The sequence below is a fragment of the Siphateles boraxobius genome, unplaced genomic scaffold, assembly GCF_051911475.1.
Source record: "Siphateles boraxobius isolate OS27281-9 unplaced genomic scaffold, OSU_SipBor_1 5, whole genome shotgun sequence".
In the NCBI taxonomy this organism is placed as follows: domain Eukaryota; kingdom Metazoa; phylum Chordata; class Actinopteri; order Cypriniformes; family Leuciscidae; genus Siphateles; species Siphateles boraxobius.
The window spans coordinates 34,520,860-34,537,500 of record NW_027509141.1 but is presented as its reverse complement, the minus strand read 5'-3'; the positions used below and the strand labels follow the sequence as shown (position 1 = coordinate 34,537,500).

Here is a 16,641-nt window from a genome sequence, read left to right as displayed (position 1 = left end):
AATCGTGCAGCTCTATATCAAGCTCAAAATATGTATATAGTTTATCTGTCTGTCATACAGTTTTAATCAAATCAGATTAACGGCAGTATGACAAATACCATCTTGATGAATAATCACTCAAAATAAATATGAGAAAATCTGCTTAATTGTCTTTAAAATAATGTCACAATGCAAATATAATTATTATTTGACCTATTTTTTGTATATTTGCAGCACATTTTTATATATTTGCAGCACAAAACATATTCATGCTTTGCAGGAAGCCTGTGATTATTTTGGCCTCCTGGCGTCTCAGTCTCAGTCAGTAATTAAGATTTTATGTAGGTGAACAACCGGCTGGTTCCCATTACCAGATGAGTTTAGTGCCAGCTATCCCATTGTGCCATGAGAGTCAAAATTGAGCTCAGCTGGTGAAGTATATCAAGAGATTGTTACCAGGTTTAAAGAACTTCTTTAGTCAAACTTCAACTAGTGAAGATTTGCCCAACCCTGGTTTGGATTAAACTCACACATGAATCTTTCTAAATAAAACTGAATATTTGGCTTCTATTACGGGATTGCAGCTATTAATGGAAAACTGGCCAATGAAAACATCTCCTGTAGTGATGTCATGAGGTGACGGTAACACAAAGCTGCTCATTAGTTTATTAGAGGTCAAAGGTCACTCTAACACGAATCTCATTTGTTCTTTTTGGAGTCCGCGGTGCTTGTGTTGGCGGCGTCTCTCAGGTTTTGTTTGCAGAGAAAGCAGTGTACACGCTAAAGAGACCCGCTGTAGAACCGTATGGATCTAGACCGTTGTGAATTTTTAGGATTTTTCCTCTTAGCAGGAGAGGACACCGTGAGGACCGCCTGCCAATCTGTTCCGCACTCGGCTTGATGCTCAGATAAATCGATTTTATGGTCAAATCAACAAAAGTCGACTGGTTGTGCTTGGATTTCATATTGTTTTACTGTAAATCAAGCAGCAAAAAATGTGGCATAAAAATTATTTCTAGAACTGTTCTGAGCTGTGGCTTACAGAGTTGGGAAACTTCAAAGAAACTGTAATTTCTCAAAACACAATCTATACGTACACACACACACACACACACACACACACGCATGCACGCACACACACACACGCATGCACGCACACACAGACACACACACACACACACACACACACACACACACACACACACACACACACACACACACACACACACACACACACACACACACACACACACACACACACACACACACACACAACTACTTTCAATTATGAGTAGCTTTATTATAAATATCTATACATTATATTGAATATAAAAATATTTGTATGTAAATATAGTAAGTTTACAATTCGGATGTCAACAGATAAATTTGCATTAGATACAATGAATAAAATTACAGTATATAACTGAGTTAAATCACAGTGATGAATCGCAGCTTCTAATTAAATATTTTTGTCATATATGACATTAAAGATTTAATATGCTTTTATTTCTTTTGAACTGATTTATTGAAAAAAATACACACACACACACACACACACATACACACACACACACACACACACACACGCACACGCACACGCACACACACACACACACACACACACACACACACACACACACACACTCATATTACCAATTTCCCTTGCAACTTAAATGCGTTTACACAGATGAGTAAGCTTCATGGGAAGGACACTAGTAGCTGTGACAGTGAAGCGTGTCTGTCTGAAAGCTGATCTCAGAACAGTAACAGTGTGTTTCTCAACAGGCCGTGACTCTGTTAGCTCTGATCTCTGTGGGAAGCGTAGCTTTCAAAGCCACAAAACTGTTAGAGAACCTACATTTCAGTGAACCGTGAATGTACTTGTTTTCTCTTTTTTGTAGTTTGTTCTAAATCTTCATGACAAGCATATGAACCAAATGGCCACTTCTCTTTGTTTGTTTGTAATCTCACAGTTTGAGTTTATAGAAAAGGAGTTTGGATATTTATTTATTCATGATGTCAGACTTTTTTTTCCCAGACCAGCAGATTATGTTTTGAATTTGGATAAACTGCTATTGTGAGGATACATTCGAGGTGGATTAAAGATGTACTGGTACCAGAACTGACCTGAATCTGATGAATGTTTCATAACACAATATTGAATTGTGTGTTTATGTGTTTCCGGCAGATGTTGACGAATGCCAGGTGCATAACGGTGGCTGCCAGCATGTGTGTGTGAACACCAGGGGCTCGTATCACTGCCAGTGTAACGCTGGATCTCGACTGCATGTGGACGGACGCACCTGCATCGGTAAAACACACACACACACACACACACACACACACACACACACACACACACACACACACACACACACACACACACACACACACACACACACACACACACACACACACACACACACACACACACACACACACACACACACACAGTCAAACCAACTGTAACCAAACCTGCCCAGTTTCATAATTCACCCCAAAATCAAAGGGCAAATATATATATTTGGCTTAAAGGAAATGAAGCCTATTTTGTCCATCCATCCATCCATCCATCCATCCAATTATATCTATTGTCTGTCTGTTTATCTATTGTAGAAATATTTTAAATAAACATCATGAGGGTAAATGACATCAGATTTTTTAATTTTTCTGTGAAAATTTCCTTTAAATAATTTCACTAACTTTAATAAAACCAGTTAATTTAGATGTTACCGTGTGAAAAACATTTTAATTTACCTGACACTGACATAATGTATTTCACAGTGTAGTCCTCCTCTAAAGACACAAAGCGAAAGAAAGAGAGAATGAAAGACAGATAATCAGAGGACAGAGGAAGGAAGCAGTGAATATGATTATGCATGAAATTGTTTTTCTGGCACAAATCTGTCTGCTGTATGTGTGCTTAAGTTTAAAGTGATTTTCAATGAGTTCCTTCATTGATGTTTTAGTTGGTTCAGTCATTAATGTTGTTTGACGTTTGTCATGCTGACTGGACACCGAAACACTTTCCGAAGAGTCTCCTTTATTATGACTCGTTTGATCTTCATGTTGAACAATATCAGCGCAGTGCTGTCTTCTCAAAGCGTCTCCACCTGTGTGTGTGTGTGTTTTCAGCCGTCCACTCCTGCAGTGTTAGGAACGGTGGCTGTGAGCATCTCTGCGTCCAGCAGACGGCGGGTCGTTTCCAGTGCCGCTGTCGACCCGGTCACAGACTCCATGAGGACGGCAAACACTGCAAATGTGAGTCTGAACACACTGATGCTGGACTTTCCCATGATGATTGCAGATTTAAGACACATTTACGATCACAGTTTCACAGCTCTCGTTGACAGTGGGATTTAAGCGAAAGTGAAAAGCAAAGACTGACTGAATATGTTACAATCAAATGCGACACGAAAATATGCCATTTTGTGTTTAGTCTATGCTATTTTGTTATTATATAATTATATAGTTATTATAGTACCCGTTACAAACAAAAGAATAAGATGTGCATTCCTTTAAAACGCATTTATTTGTCATGTTCAAAACCCATGTGTTTTTGTTTTTCTGTGGAACTCAAAAGTAGAATTGAAAGTTTTCAAAAAGATAGTGACTAGGGGTTGTGAAGCTCCAAAATGGACAAAAAACACCATAAAAGTAGTAACAAAATACTATTGCAAGGTTTGGGAAGCTATTGCTTTTAATGACCAAAATTAAAGTTGTTACTCATAAAAAATGCTTCAAGTTTAACATCATTGATGCCAAACCCCATTAATAGAATTGGATGGATTTTTGTGCTTTAAACAACTTTGCGTGAGAAATTTTGCAGAGAACTAAGTTATCATATATCTTCAAAAGATGCGCAAAAATCATATGGAATACTTTTATGAGCCAGGCTTTTTTGTCCTTTTGACGTTCTGCATGAAGACAGTAAGGTTTATATCAATATAAATGATGACAAGAGTTTGTTTTAATAGTTTTAAGCGATTAGAAATGAATGTGTCTTCTCTCTTAAGCTTGACTGACAGGTCACAGTGGAGCTGTTTGCTGTAAGGTTGAAGCTTTTGTTAAACACCATCTAAAAAATATATATTCCCAGATGCTTGAAAATACTGATCAGTGTCTTAATGACGGAGAATGAACCCTAGGTGTAACTGTGCAGGTCATTTAAAACAATCTTTTCAATGTTTTATTGTTCAAATGTATTTGAAGCCAAGCGCTGTCATCCTTTGAAGTTCCCAAAGAATCACAAGAACTGCTCAAGGAGATTTAGTGAAAATATGATTTTGGTGTTTGGGATGAAGTTGCCCTTTGATTCACTGGATGACATAATATCACAAACTGGTGACTTCAGCACGGACATGTCTTTGTGTCTCGTTCTCAACCCGTCTCTCAGGTCATTTGAAGTTGAACACAGACGGGTCTTGCTCTGATGAAGGATCATGATTGCAGAATAATTTCTGCTATTCTGTTTCTGTAAAAGTGTAATTGTTGGCTGTGGACAGAGCGTTTCACTGCAGCTGTTGGAAGGACAGATACAAGTTAAACACACTGAGTGTGTGAGAGTTATTCAGAGCAGCTGGATGTACACTTATGATAAATTATCTCACAAAACACGTCACCTTTCACCTCAAAAATTGAATCATAATTTTTTATGACAATTAAAAGTCATATTTTCTTCTCATATTCTCACTAAAATCAGTCTTTCATGTTCTTTATTTAAATCAGCATAACTTGAAAGCAGTACAACAAATAAGTCCTACTACCATGATGTATAAATACTTATTTAAAATGCAATGTAAATAATATATATTCTGCATTGTCTTGTGGCTACAACAAGGAGAATTGTGTTTAATTGTCTTTAAAATAATGGCACAATGGAAGAAAAAAAAATGTACTCTATATTTATGCCAAATATATATTTTTTAAGGCAAGACACTACAAGAAAAAACACTGGTCAATTTTGAGATTTGGGGCTTTTTGGCTTTTCATAATATGTAGTTTCAGACTCGTAGAATGTAAACATCCAAAATACACTTTAAAGTGCTTATTTTATCGCGTCATTTAAATGATCATAAATATCTTTAAAGGCCGTTTTCTCAATATGATGTTTTTTTTCTCCCACACTGACTAAGCAGTACTTACATACACCAAACATTACACTTTTATTCCTTTTTCTTTTACAGAGAGGTTTGTTCATGTAACATCCGTCTTATTTTACACAACATTTTATTCCTAAAAAAAAACCTGGTGAAAATGTATTTTTGGAGTTATGGAGGGATATGGAGGGAAATCCTCTCGGTGAAAACCTGTATCTCTAATACAGTAGGTCATCAAAATGAAACAAGAATTTTTAACTTGGCTTTATCCAGTGTTCAGATTTTTGTGCTTCAAAAATGCATGCATATTTAATTAGATAATACATCATTTGCATATTTAAACATAATATTTTTACAAAACTTTTAATACAAAAAATGTGTGCAATTCTTAAATCAGTTATTAGTTTTTTTTAAGTATTAGTTAAATCTATCAGTTAATTGTGTCTTGCCTTAATTAGTCTTTTTTGATTTCGGGGTGAAATATGACAGGTTCTGTGAGATTCACTCACTTAGACCCAACAGCCGAATAATGGTCTGGATAGTAATATCTGTAATGACACGATCTGCTCCTGTCTTCAGTGGAGAACCCGTGTGCAGAGCGTAACGGTGGCTGTTCTCAGGAGTGCCTCAGGGATCGAGATCAGGCCCGCTGTCAATGTCTTCCAGGTTATCAGCTGGCTGAAGATGCCAAGACCTGTGAAGGTAACTGATATTCAGTGTAGATTGTAGAGTTTGTGTCACATGCTTAAACGAACAGAAAGATGATATTACATTACTGTTGCATTGGTCACATTCACGTCTTCATGCTCCAGTGATCGTGCTTGTGTTTACGCTGTGTTTTCTGTGCATCAGACATTGATGAGTGCCAGACGGGCCAGGCGGACTGCGCTCATGGATGCCGTAACACTAGAGGATCTTTTATGTGTGTTTGTCCCGCTGCCTATGAGCTGGGTGTGGATGGCAAGCAGTGCTATCGTGAGTATGATCTGAGCCTGTCAGAAAACAGGTCCATCCAACCATTTTATTTTTCTCATTCTCTCATTTCTTTATGTAATTCTTTCTTATAAAGAATTGCAACACACAAAATCTCTCACGTATGTGGTAAAAATGAGGAAAAAGCCATCAAATCACTTGATTCTCTCTGTAGCCTCTTTCAGATGCCGTTGGCTCTTTAATGAATAGAATAGAATAGAATAGAATAGAATGGCTCAAAAATGCATAGAGAATAGGTATGAAATATATGTATGTAATAGGATAGAATAGTACAGAATATAATATAATACATATAAAATACAGTAGAATAGAATGGGTATGAAGTATATAATGTTCCTGTAGCTAACTATATATTTATATATATATATTTTTATATATAACTATATATTATATATATTTTATATGTATTGTAGATGTACATCTAAATATGTAAATTTGTAATAGGACAGACAAAACAAAATATACTACATTATACATTTATAATACAGTGGAACTGAAATGCATATGGCATATAAAAAATAATTATTCCTATTATATATTTTTATTTATCTCAGTATTTATATGCAATTTTTTTATTTATATAATATATTTAGTATATATGATAGTAAAAAAAACAAAAACATATATATAATATGTGCTAGTTTATTTATTTACTAGCATATAATATTAATTAAGCATGCTTTTAAACATGTCTGTCTAAATTTGGGTCTGTTTTTGTCTCTCAGGTATTGAGATGGAGATCATAAACAGCTGTGATCATAATAACGGTGGTTGTTCTCATCACTGTGAACATTCGACCGCTGGACCCGTGTGCCGCTGTAACCAAGGATATCATCTGGACGACGACCACAAAACCTGCATCGGTACAGCAAACCACATCTGGCCATTCCCTGTTTTACTGCACAAGCATGGTAATCCTGTAAGGTAAAGGTGTGTGTTCTGTCTGTCAGATATAAACGAGTGTGCAGACGGCAGCTCGTGTTGTGAGCACGACTGCACAAATTATCCTGGAGGTTATGAGTGTTACTGTACAGCCGGATATCGTCTGAACGCTGATGGATGCAGCTGTGACGGTATATGACACTCAAACATTTACAGTACAGAGATTTACAGTGATTTCAGCTTACAAATATCCACGACAGTGCTTAAAGTGTGTAAATATCAGAAATATGTGGACTGAATGGTGTGATCACAGATATAGATGATTGTTTGGCTGCCCGTGGAGGATGTGATCACATGTGTCAGAATAACGCCGGCTCCTTCCAGTGTTTCTGTAGACGCGGGTATCGTCTCCATGAAGACCGACGCTCCTGTATACGTGAGTTTTCAGTCTGTCACGAACTGGGTTTCTTTTCATTATTTAAAATATATTTCGAGTGCAGAGCAATAAACGATTTGTGAGCTAATTGAAGTAACCTAATGCACAGAAACCCGCTCGTATAAGAGAGATTCATCAAATAGGGGAAATATTCTCTCCGATAATAGGATTTTAAAGAAGAAATGCTTTAAAAAGAGTCATTCTAGTTTTAAAAGTGATTTTAAGATGGATAGATTTTATGAATTTTTAATATTTTTTATTATATTTATATATTATGATTATTTATATATTATTTTATAGATATATTTCTCAGAACCTATATTATATTATATTATATTATATTATATTATATTATATTATATTATATTATATTATATTATATTATATTATATTATATTATATTATATTTAAGCCTGTTAAGTGATTAACATTTTTATTCTAATTAATTACATGATGTGCCAATTAATTTATAAAATTAATCACAAATTAATCGCACATACATTTTGGCTTAGAAATGATCATTTAAAGTCATTATTGTGTTAGGTGAGAAAAGCATTGAATAGACATTATAAAAAGTAGCTTTAGAAAGAAATATTTTGATTCAACATAGAATTTATTACACATAAACATTTAATTGACTAATTATAAATAAGCAGTAATTAGGAGTTTATTGAGGCAAAAGTCGTAGTTAATCGGACCCTAATCTAAACTGTGACCATTTAAGTATAGTTTATGCGATGTAATGTTAACAGTGCATTTAAAAGAATCTAATTAAACTGGATGTTTGCATTAATGTGTGTGTGTGTGTGTCAGTGTTGGAGGAGTCCGTGGAGGCGTTGAGCAGTGGTGTGGAGAAACCCCGACCTCATCTCACTATCCTTCAGGACTATGATCAGATCCTGGAGCGATACGACGACTATGAGGACGACACGGGAGAACTGCGCGCTGAGAACACTTTAACTGAGAAATTCAGTACGAAAACCTAGTCATTCTGTTCTGTACCATTAGTGTGCTTTTATATATTGTAGGATTACATATATCATAATGCAAAACTCTTTTTTAATGCATGAATCTTTTCCTCCTGTCTGCAGTTTGCTTGAACGGCTCGTTCGGCTTCGACTGCAGTCTGTCGTGTGAGGATTGTGCTAACAGAGGAGTGTGTAACAAACACACAAACGGCTGTGACTGTCCTGAAGGATGGACGGGGATCGTTTGCAATGAGAGTGAGTTTCTCCGAAAAAGCCTTTTTTTAATATTGCAATATTTTAATATTTATTTAATATTTTTACAATTTTTATTATTGCATAATTTCTTGAAGAACGATGATGGAAGGCTGATCATCTAAATGTATTACAATCTTTTAGACGTAAACAATGGATAATGTATTGAATAATTGACGACGGGCAGTTGAATTATTAGAAAATAATGCACACCCGAGGTTGTAATGAGTCAATTATTCTGCGTATACTAGAGTTACCACACCTCTAACATTGTTCAGATATTGTATTTAAAGACATTTGTCAGGGTTTTTGTTGTCAAAACACTCTTGTGTGTCGGACTAATCTCTCATCCCACGCCTCCGTTCCTAATTCCAAAATGTGATTTTAGAGCTAGAAACAGAGGCTTGAGCCATTGATAGCAGAGTAATGCAGGTATTAGAGAGAGAGAGATTAGTGTGTGTGAATTACCTGAGTATGTGCGTCTCTCAACAGTGTTCAGCATCAGCTTCTCTACTAATAGCGAAACTGTAAGTTGATCTGCTTCAAGAACAGCACTGTTATTACCTCACTAGTGAGAAATGTCATGTAGCTTTTAAGTTTCTGTACTATTTAACTTATAAAATCCTCAGAGCGGCGCTGACAACACGGTTATGTGCGAGTGTGTGTGTGTACTGTATGTGTGTGTTTGAGTGGGAAAAGGAGAGAGTGTGTGCTTTTCATACATAATAAAACATATATAGAAAAAATTTGTTCTTTTTTTCCTATTGTTAACCTATTTATTTGCTTGGTCAGTGTTGTTGTGGGTTTTGGTTCTTTTGCTGTTTTCTGCCTGTGAAATAACAGAAATCATGTGATGAAGTGATATGAAACTACTTCAGCGGTGCGTTTCCCTGAAAATAATTGCACACCTTAGAACATTCCTCAAGCATTCAACAGTCTTATAGTATAAACATCAATAAATCTCGGATTTAATGCTTTTGGAGACAAAAAGTGATGAAACATGTCTATCATAAAACAGAGATCGTATATTGATGCTAAACCATAGACCTTTCAAAAGATTGTTTCTTTCATTTTCATATTCCTCAAGGCAGATCATAAATATGTCATTAAAGATGAAAGAAAACTCAATACATTTGAGAGAAATGGACAATTCAGCATGAATTAATGTGGGCTTGATTACATTGACAGAAAAGCCAAATTTCACAGGCAGAGAATAAATAATTTTTATCAGATGATGAAAAGACTGATGAATCATGCACAATAAACCAGTGATCAGAGACATTTATTAAAAACATTTCACTGTTTCACTGTTCTGCACTTCTTTCAGAGGTCATGACCTTTCTCTCCCTGTGTGTGTGTTATCCAGCGTGTGCGGAGGGCTGGTTCGGAAGGAATTGCTCGTTGAGCTGTAAGTGTAAGAACGGTGGTGTGTGTGATCCGGTCACGGGGAGCTGCCGCTGTCCACCAGGGGTCAGTGGAGAGCTGTGTCAGGACGGTCAGTTCACATCAACTACAAATCATTTATAACATATTCAATATTGTGTGCACCATGGCATGTTTATAGAGTTTATTTGATGCACTCGATCCAGGTTGTCCTAAGGGTCTCTATGGGAAGTTCTGTAATAAGAAGTGTAACTGTGCTAATAATGGACGGTGTCATCGCACTTATGGGGCATGTCTGTGTGACCCGGGACTGTACGGAAGGTTCTGTCATCTATGTGAGTTTACTCTTTTAACTACACAACTCCATTTATGCTGTGCTGTGCTTTAAATGCGCATTCAATTCAACACGAACACATACCTGATGAGTGTGACTTTCTTTATAAAACGTGTGCTCTTTGTTTCTTCCGTGTTCATGCAGCGTGTCCGAAGTGGATGTTTGGTCCAGGCTGTTCTGAAGAGTGTGTGTGTGTCCAGAAGAACACAGTAGAGTGTAACCGTCGTCATGGTGCCTGCGCCTGCAAGCCTGGCTATCGGGGCGAGATCTGTGAAGACGGTGCGTCTGACGAGCGTCTAAAGTGTATTGATACAAGATTGCACTGTATAGAACAATTGACATCGAAATGCTTTATGAAATACCATGAAAATGACTAGAAAATGTGCAATTAAAAGTTAAAAAAAGTACTTAAAAAATTGCATTGAAATGCTTAAAAGAAATACAAGAAAAAGAATTGAAAAATATACACCCCCCCCCAAATTAAAAAAAAAAAAAAAAAAAAAAAAATATATATATATATATATATTATTTATTTTGCCTTGAAATACAAGGAAATAATAATAATAATAATTGCAAAACATGCAAGCTAAAATAAATAAATAGAAAAAAATAAAATGGATTTGCTAAAACAATAAATAAATATATTTTTTTAAATTTGCATTGAAATAGTTTTAAGAAATACAAGGGAAATTGTTAAAATACAGCAGCCGCACACTCAAACACTGTGCAAGATCAATTTATTAGCAAGCTTTCGGTCGTACGACCTTCTACGAGGAAGAAGGTCATAAGACCGAAAGCTTGCTAATAAATTGATCTTGCACAGTGTTTGAGTGTGCGGCTGCTGTATTTGAAAAATTTTCCATGATTTAATGTAGCAGCACCTCTCTACACGACTTTTTTTGACGGATGAGCGGTGGTTCTTTTCTATTTTTTCTATCAAGAAATACAAGGGAATCTAAAAATGATGGAAAAAACAATCTAAAAATGATGGAAAGAAAATAAATGAAAAGAGAATGGATGAAAAGAGAATGGATATGTTAAAAAAGCATTTTATTTTAAAATTTTAATTTGCATTGAAATGCTTTGAATCGGAAAACATGCAATCCTAAAAAATATATATATATATATATAATAATATATATAATACAATTTTTCATTTGCATTGAGATGTGTTAAAGAAATACCAGGAAAAGAGATGGAAAAAATCTAAAAAGAAAAGAAAATGACTCATCACATTTTAGCATTGTTTTTTTATATTGCTTTGAAAAAAGTTTTAAAAAGATGGCAATATATGATACAATACGATCAATATTGATTGATTTTGCTTGTAGAGTGTGAATCAGGCTTCTTTGGCTCCGGCTGCGAGAGGAAATGCTCCTGTCCGGATGGAGTGACCTGTGATCATGTGACTGGAGCCTGTCAGCCGCAGTGTCCAGCTGGGAAGAGAGGAGACAAATGTGACCAAGGTATGTTCAGTCAAATTATAGGTATATAATATGTCTGTACTGTATGCCAATTAAGGCCATAGGATGCTAAATTTATACACTGCAATAAAACTGAATTTGGAAATTGAATGTGATGCAAGACTTATTGCTTATTGATTAGTGTTTCATTTCTGTGATAGATTGTGTAGATGGAAGATTTGGGATTGGCTGCTATCAGTCATGTGACTGTTCAGGGGCATCATGTGATAAGATCACTGGCCAATGCATGTGTCCTGCTGGAACGGTTGGAAAACGTTGTGAAAAAGGTGAAATTGTCATTCTGACATCAACATGTCATGCTTATATTGAGCTAAACTCTTTTCTATGGTTTTTACATCTGTAAGCGAGACCTTTAGCTTATGATAAATATTAATGCACTATTTACAGTATTTTGAAAACACAAGCTGCATTGGTGGCTCATAGACACACAATGATCCTTTATGAAAATTCTGCAAGTTTGCATGATATTATTTAACCCTTGTATAATGTTAAATTCTGGGTACGATCATTATGTTTCTGGTCAAATTGACCCTAGTTTGGATCAGTACAATACAAAAATCTCACACACACACACAAAATTCAGGTAAAAACAGTAAACATTAATTAACATTAAAACTTCTCAAACATTACCAAAAGGTTCAGATTACATATGAGAATATATGATCATTAATTGATTTTTTACAATATACTGTATATATATATACACACATACATATTTTATATATGTATTTTATTTTTTTAAATTGGTCATATTTAAATAATATTTAAATTTAATAATATTTAAATATACTATATTTATATTGCTTTCCTGAAGCGCAATGCATGGCGCTAGTGATGCCAAGATCACGGATTCGGATTGTGACCTGATATAAATGTACAGCATCAATGCAATGTTATTTTATTTAGATAAAAGCATCTGCCAAATGCATATATGCTAATACCCTGACATGACAAAATCCATGCATTTTTGAATAATGTTGTGTCTGTGCTGATCCCTTCAACCATGAAACTCGAGGGTCGCTGACATCACAGTCTTAATAGAAATTTAGTATGCAAATTTCACAACACCTCACTTTGCAGGGATGTTCATGAGCCTCAATGAGAAAGTCACACATTTTCATGATCTCCATTATTTCCGACAGCTAAAACATGTTCCTGGTCAAATTGACCCGGAACATAATATAAGGGTGAAATGATAATGATGACAGTATGTTTCTGCATCAGAGTGTGTGGAGGGCCATTGGGGTGTTGGATGTCAGGAAACGTGTCCGTCTTGTGAGAACGGAGGCCGTTGTGACCGGCGTAACGGCACGTGTGTGTGCGCTCCTGGATTCATCGGGAGATTGTGCCAGAACAGTGAGTGAATCTCTCAGGATCTCTGTGCTTTCTCCTGTATCTGGTGTTTTTGAATCTCTCTGTGTGTTTAGTGTGTCCCGCGGGCCGCTTCGGTGTGGGCTGTCAGCTCAGATGTGTGTGTGATAATGGAGGACGTTGTGATCCTGTAACCGGACGCTGCTCATGTCCTCCCGGCTGGACAGGTCACAACTGCAGGAGGGGTAAGTTTCATGTTTTTTATTATTATATAATTCTAAAAAGCAAATAAAATGTCATTATTTTGATGGTGTGATAATGTGTGTGTTGTAGCCTGTGACACGGGCCGCTGGGGTCTGGACTGTGTGAGTGTGTGTGACTGTCGGAACAGTGACGGAGTGTGTGACGCTCAGACCGGACGCTGTCAGTGTGAGGCGGGGTTCACTGGACCTCGATGTGAGCAGAGTGAGTGTCACATATACACACACTTTACTTCAACCACACACACATGCATGCATGTACAGTACAATAACGTAAAAGTGTGCTAAAGACACATGTCATAGTATGCGATGTCCTAAAAATATTAATATTATTTCATTGTTCCATTATTTTGTGTATTTAAAGAGAGAGTTCACCCAAGAAAAGAAAACGCAAATGAATATATTTTAAAGAATGTTGGTAAACAGAAAGTTGATGATAGCCATTGACTTCCATAGTTTTTTTTTCAATGTAAAAAAATAAAGAATAAAATGGATAAAAATAAGATGGATAATAATTTTAGGTTAAAATATATACGAATATATTATTATATTAATATAAAAATAATATATTATTATTTTTAATTGTTTTGCGTTTTGACAAAAATTTTTATAAATGTACAGATATTCCACGTAATTTCTCAATTCATATGTGCCATGTATAATAATTATTTAAAAAAATTAGATGGAGATATGATATATCATATGATAAATATGAATTATTTTTCCGTGTAGAGTGGGACTATTTTAGATTTGACAGTCCTTCTATATTAAATGCATATCTGTTATAAATGTTACAGTATTTATCACGTGATCTACGTTGTACATCTATCCCAGAATGCCCTGCTGGTTCATTTGGACCGGGCTGTAAGCATCGCTGCCAGTGTGAAAACCAGGCATCATGTGACCATGTGGGCGGAGCTTGTACCTGTAAGATGGGCTGGACCGGAACGTTCTGCGAAAAACGTACAGTATGATTGTTCAACTTAACATTTATTAACACGTTATCGGATACTGATGATCAGATTTTTGACTGAATGCTTGTGTGTGTGTGTGTGTGTGTGTGTGTGTGTGTGTGTTCAGCTTGTCCGCAGGGCTTCTATGGTCTGGATTGTCAACAGAAGTGTGTGTGTATGAACGGGGGTCTCTGTGATCATGTCCATGGTGAATGTTCCTGCCGGCCTGGCTGGGTCGGTCGACACTGTAACCAAAGTGAGCTTTTGTAGCATTTTATCATCACTTCTATTTTTATGAATTGCTACTGTACCTTTAAGATTTCTGTGGAGAAGATGTGTGATGATTGGCTAAATTGATAAAGCCTTGTCAAACTAAGAGGATTTCTATCTTGCTCATCTGTGCATGATTATATATTATTCTTTTATGAGCACTTCTGTCCCAGTTTTCCCATGAGTAATATTTGTTGTGGTCTGGTGTGTAGCGTGTCCTGCTGGACTGTATGGAGCGAGCTGTTCTCAGACGTGTGTGTGTCACAATAACAGCAGCTGTGATGCTGTAAGCGGTCAGTGTGAGTGCAGCGCAGGGTGGACGGGAGACTCCTGCTCACAGCGTAAGATTCTGACACATCATTCATTAAAAAGCTGTACTAGCTGACTATATACATGTACAATGCTGAAGTATATATATACATAGTTCAGTCATGAAACTCTTCTGAGTACCTGATTGGTTCTCTTAAAGCTGACGGTTTTGGCCAATTTATTTCTAAATCTATATTTATTTATTTCTTGCCCTCCCCCTTCCCCAGCACCACCTGCCTAGATCTCCCTACTTCTCCTTGCAGCAGCTCGTATTCTAGTCACCGTATTCATGTGTGTTTCTTCGTACTAAGTCTATGTACATTCTATGCTTATCCATAAATGCTGATGGTTGTCATGATTTAAATATTTAAACACTACCCTTTGAAACTTTTTAAAATGTTTTTTTTTTTTTTAATAAGTCTCTTCTGCTCACTAAGGCTGCATTTGTGACCCTGGATGACAAAACCAGTCATATGGGTAATTTTTTTGAAATTGAGATTTATACATCACATGAAAGCTGAATGAATAAACTTTCCATAAATGTATGGTTTGTTAGGATAGGACAATCTTTGGCCGAGATACAACTATTTGAAAATGTGGAATCTGAGGGTGCAAAAAAATCGAAACATTGAGAAAATCGCCTTTAAAGTTGTCCATTTATGTTCGCAATTGTGCTGCATTCACTCACAAAAATAAATGTTTTATACATTTACGGAAGGAAATTTAAAAAATATCTTCATGGAACATGATCTTTACTTAATATCCTAATGATTATTGGTATAAAAGAAAAATTGATAATTTTGACCCATACAATGTATTGTTGGCTATTCCCACAAATACACCCGTGCTACTTGAGACTGGTTTTGTGATCCAGGGTAACATTTTTCTGATTTGAAAAATACAGTATTATTGTGAAATATTATTAAAATTCAAGAGCAATTTTTTAATTGAATATATATATTTATTCCTGTGATCAAAGCTGTAATTTTCAGCATCATTACTCCAGTCTTCAGTGTCACATGATCCTTCAGAAATCACTATAATATGAGGATTTGATGCTCAAGAAACATTATTGTTTATTATCAGTTGAAAACAGTTGAATAATTGTGATGCATATTTTACCGGATTTTTTGATTAATAGAAAGTTTAAAAGAACAGCATTTAGTTGAAATAGAAATATTTTGCTACGCTATGAATATCTTTACCAACACATTTTAACAATTTAATGCATCCTTGCTGAATAAAAGTATTAATTTCTTTAAAAAAAAAAAAGTCTGACCCGTAACATTTAATCAATATTCATTAATGATTGGATGAATGAATTCATGCAACTTTATTAATCCCTAATGGGAAATTTAGGTTGGGCAATACAATGAAATAATAACATAAAAATGTGAAACTATGTACCTAGAAGTAATTAAGCATATTCACTCATTATGCTCACTGATAACAACAATATGGACATCCTAACGTTTACATAAGTCAGAGTAGAAAGCCAGTGTTTTTCACTTTATGGTGAATAGTTTGTCTTTGAGTGTGAATTATTGGATGGTTGTATCTCAAGTGTTTGGTTGCTGTTTTTGCAGGATGTTCTCCAGGGTTCTTCGGTTTGGGCTGTTCTGAGATCTGTGTGTGTGAGAACGGGGGCTTGTGTGACCCAGCGAGCGGACACTGCTTCTGTCCCAGCGGCTGGACGGGATCCTCCTGTCAACTGGGTCAGTGACTCCA

The 16,641-nt window shown here is 35.9% G+C and overlaps 1 protein-coding gene across 6 annotated transcripts in view; it reads left to right on the top strand.

Moving 5' to 3' along the window:
• Window positions 1–16,641, top strand: part of megf6b (multiple EGF-like-domains 6b) — a 70,128-nt gene that overhangs the window by 42,100 nt on the left and 11,387 nt on the right. For all 6 annotated transcript variants that reach the window (XM_077204138.1, XM_077204136.1, XM_077204140.1 and 3 more), the window contains 21 exons: window positions 2,168–2,290; window positions 3,115–3,240; window positions 5,658–5,780; window positions 5,931–6,053; window positions 6,797–6,934; window positions 7,022–7,144; window positions 7,267–7,389; window positions 8,203–8,361; window positions 8,481–8,612; window positions 9,976–10,104; window positions 10,199–10,327; window positions 10,471–10,605; window positions 11,658–11,792; window positions 11,951–12,076; window positions 13,035–13,166; window positions 13,238–13,366; window positions 13,455–13,586; window positions 14,216–14,344; window positions 14,462–14,590; window positions 14,817–14,945; window positions 16,500–16,628. In XM_077204138.1, the coding sequence (XP_077060253.1) occupies window positions 5,999–6,053; window positions 6,797–6,934; window positions 7,022–7,144; window positions 7,267–7,389; window positions 8,203–8,361; window positions 8,481–8,612; window positions 9,976–10,104; window positions 10,199–10,327; window positions 10,471–10,605; window positions 11,658–11,792; window positions 11,951–12,076; window positions 13,035–13,166; window positions 13,238–13,366; window positions 13,455–13,586; window positions 14,216–14,344; window positions 14,462–14,590; window positions 14,817–14,945; window positions 16,500–16,628 (2,293 nt within the window). In that variant the 5' untranslated portion in view covers window positions 2,168–2,290; window positions 3,115–3,240; window positions 5,658–5,780; window positions 5,931–5,998. The remainder of the gene's footprint in view (window positions 1–2,167; window positions 2,291–3,114; window positions 3,241–5,657; window positions 5,781–5,930; window positions 6,054–6,796; window positions 6,935–7,021; window positions 7,145–7,266; window positions 7,390–8,202; window positions 8,362–8,480; window positions 8,613–9,975; window positions 10,105–10,198; window positions 10,328–10,470; window positions 10,606–11,657; window positions 11,793–11,950; window positions 12,077–13,034; window positions 13,167–13,237; window positions 13,367–13,454; window positions 13,587–14,215; window positions 14,345–14,461; window positions 14,591–14,816; window positions 14,946–16,499; window positions 16,629–16,641) is intronic.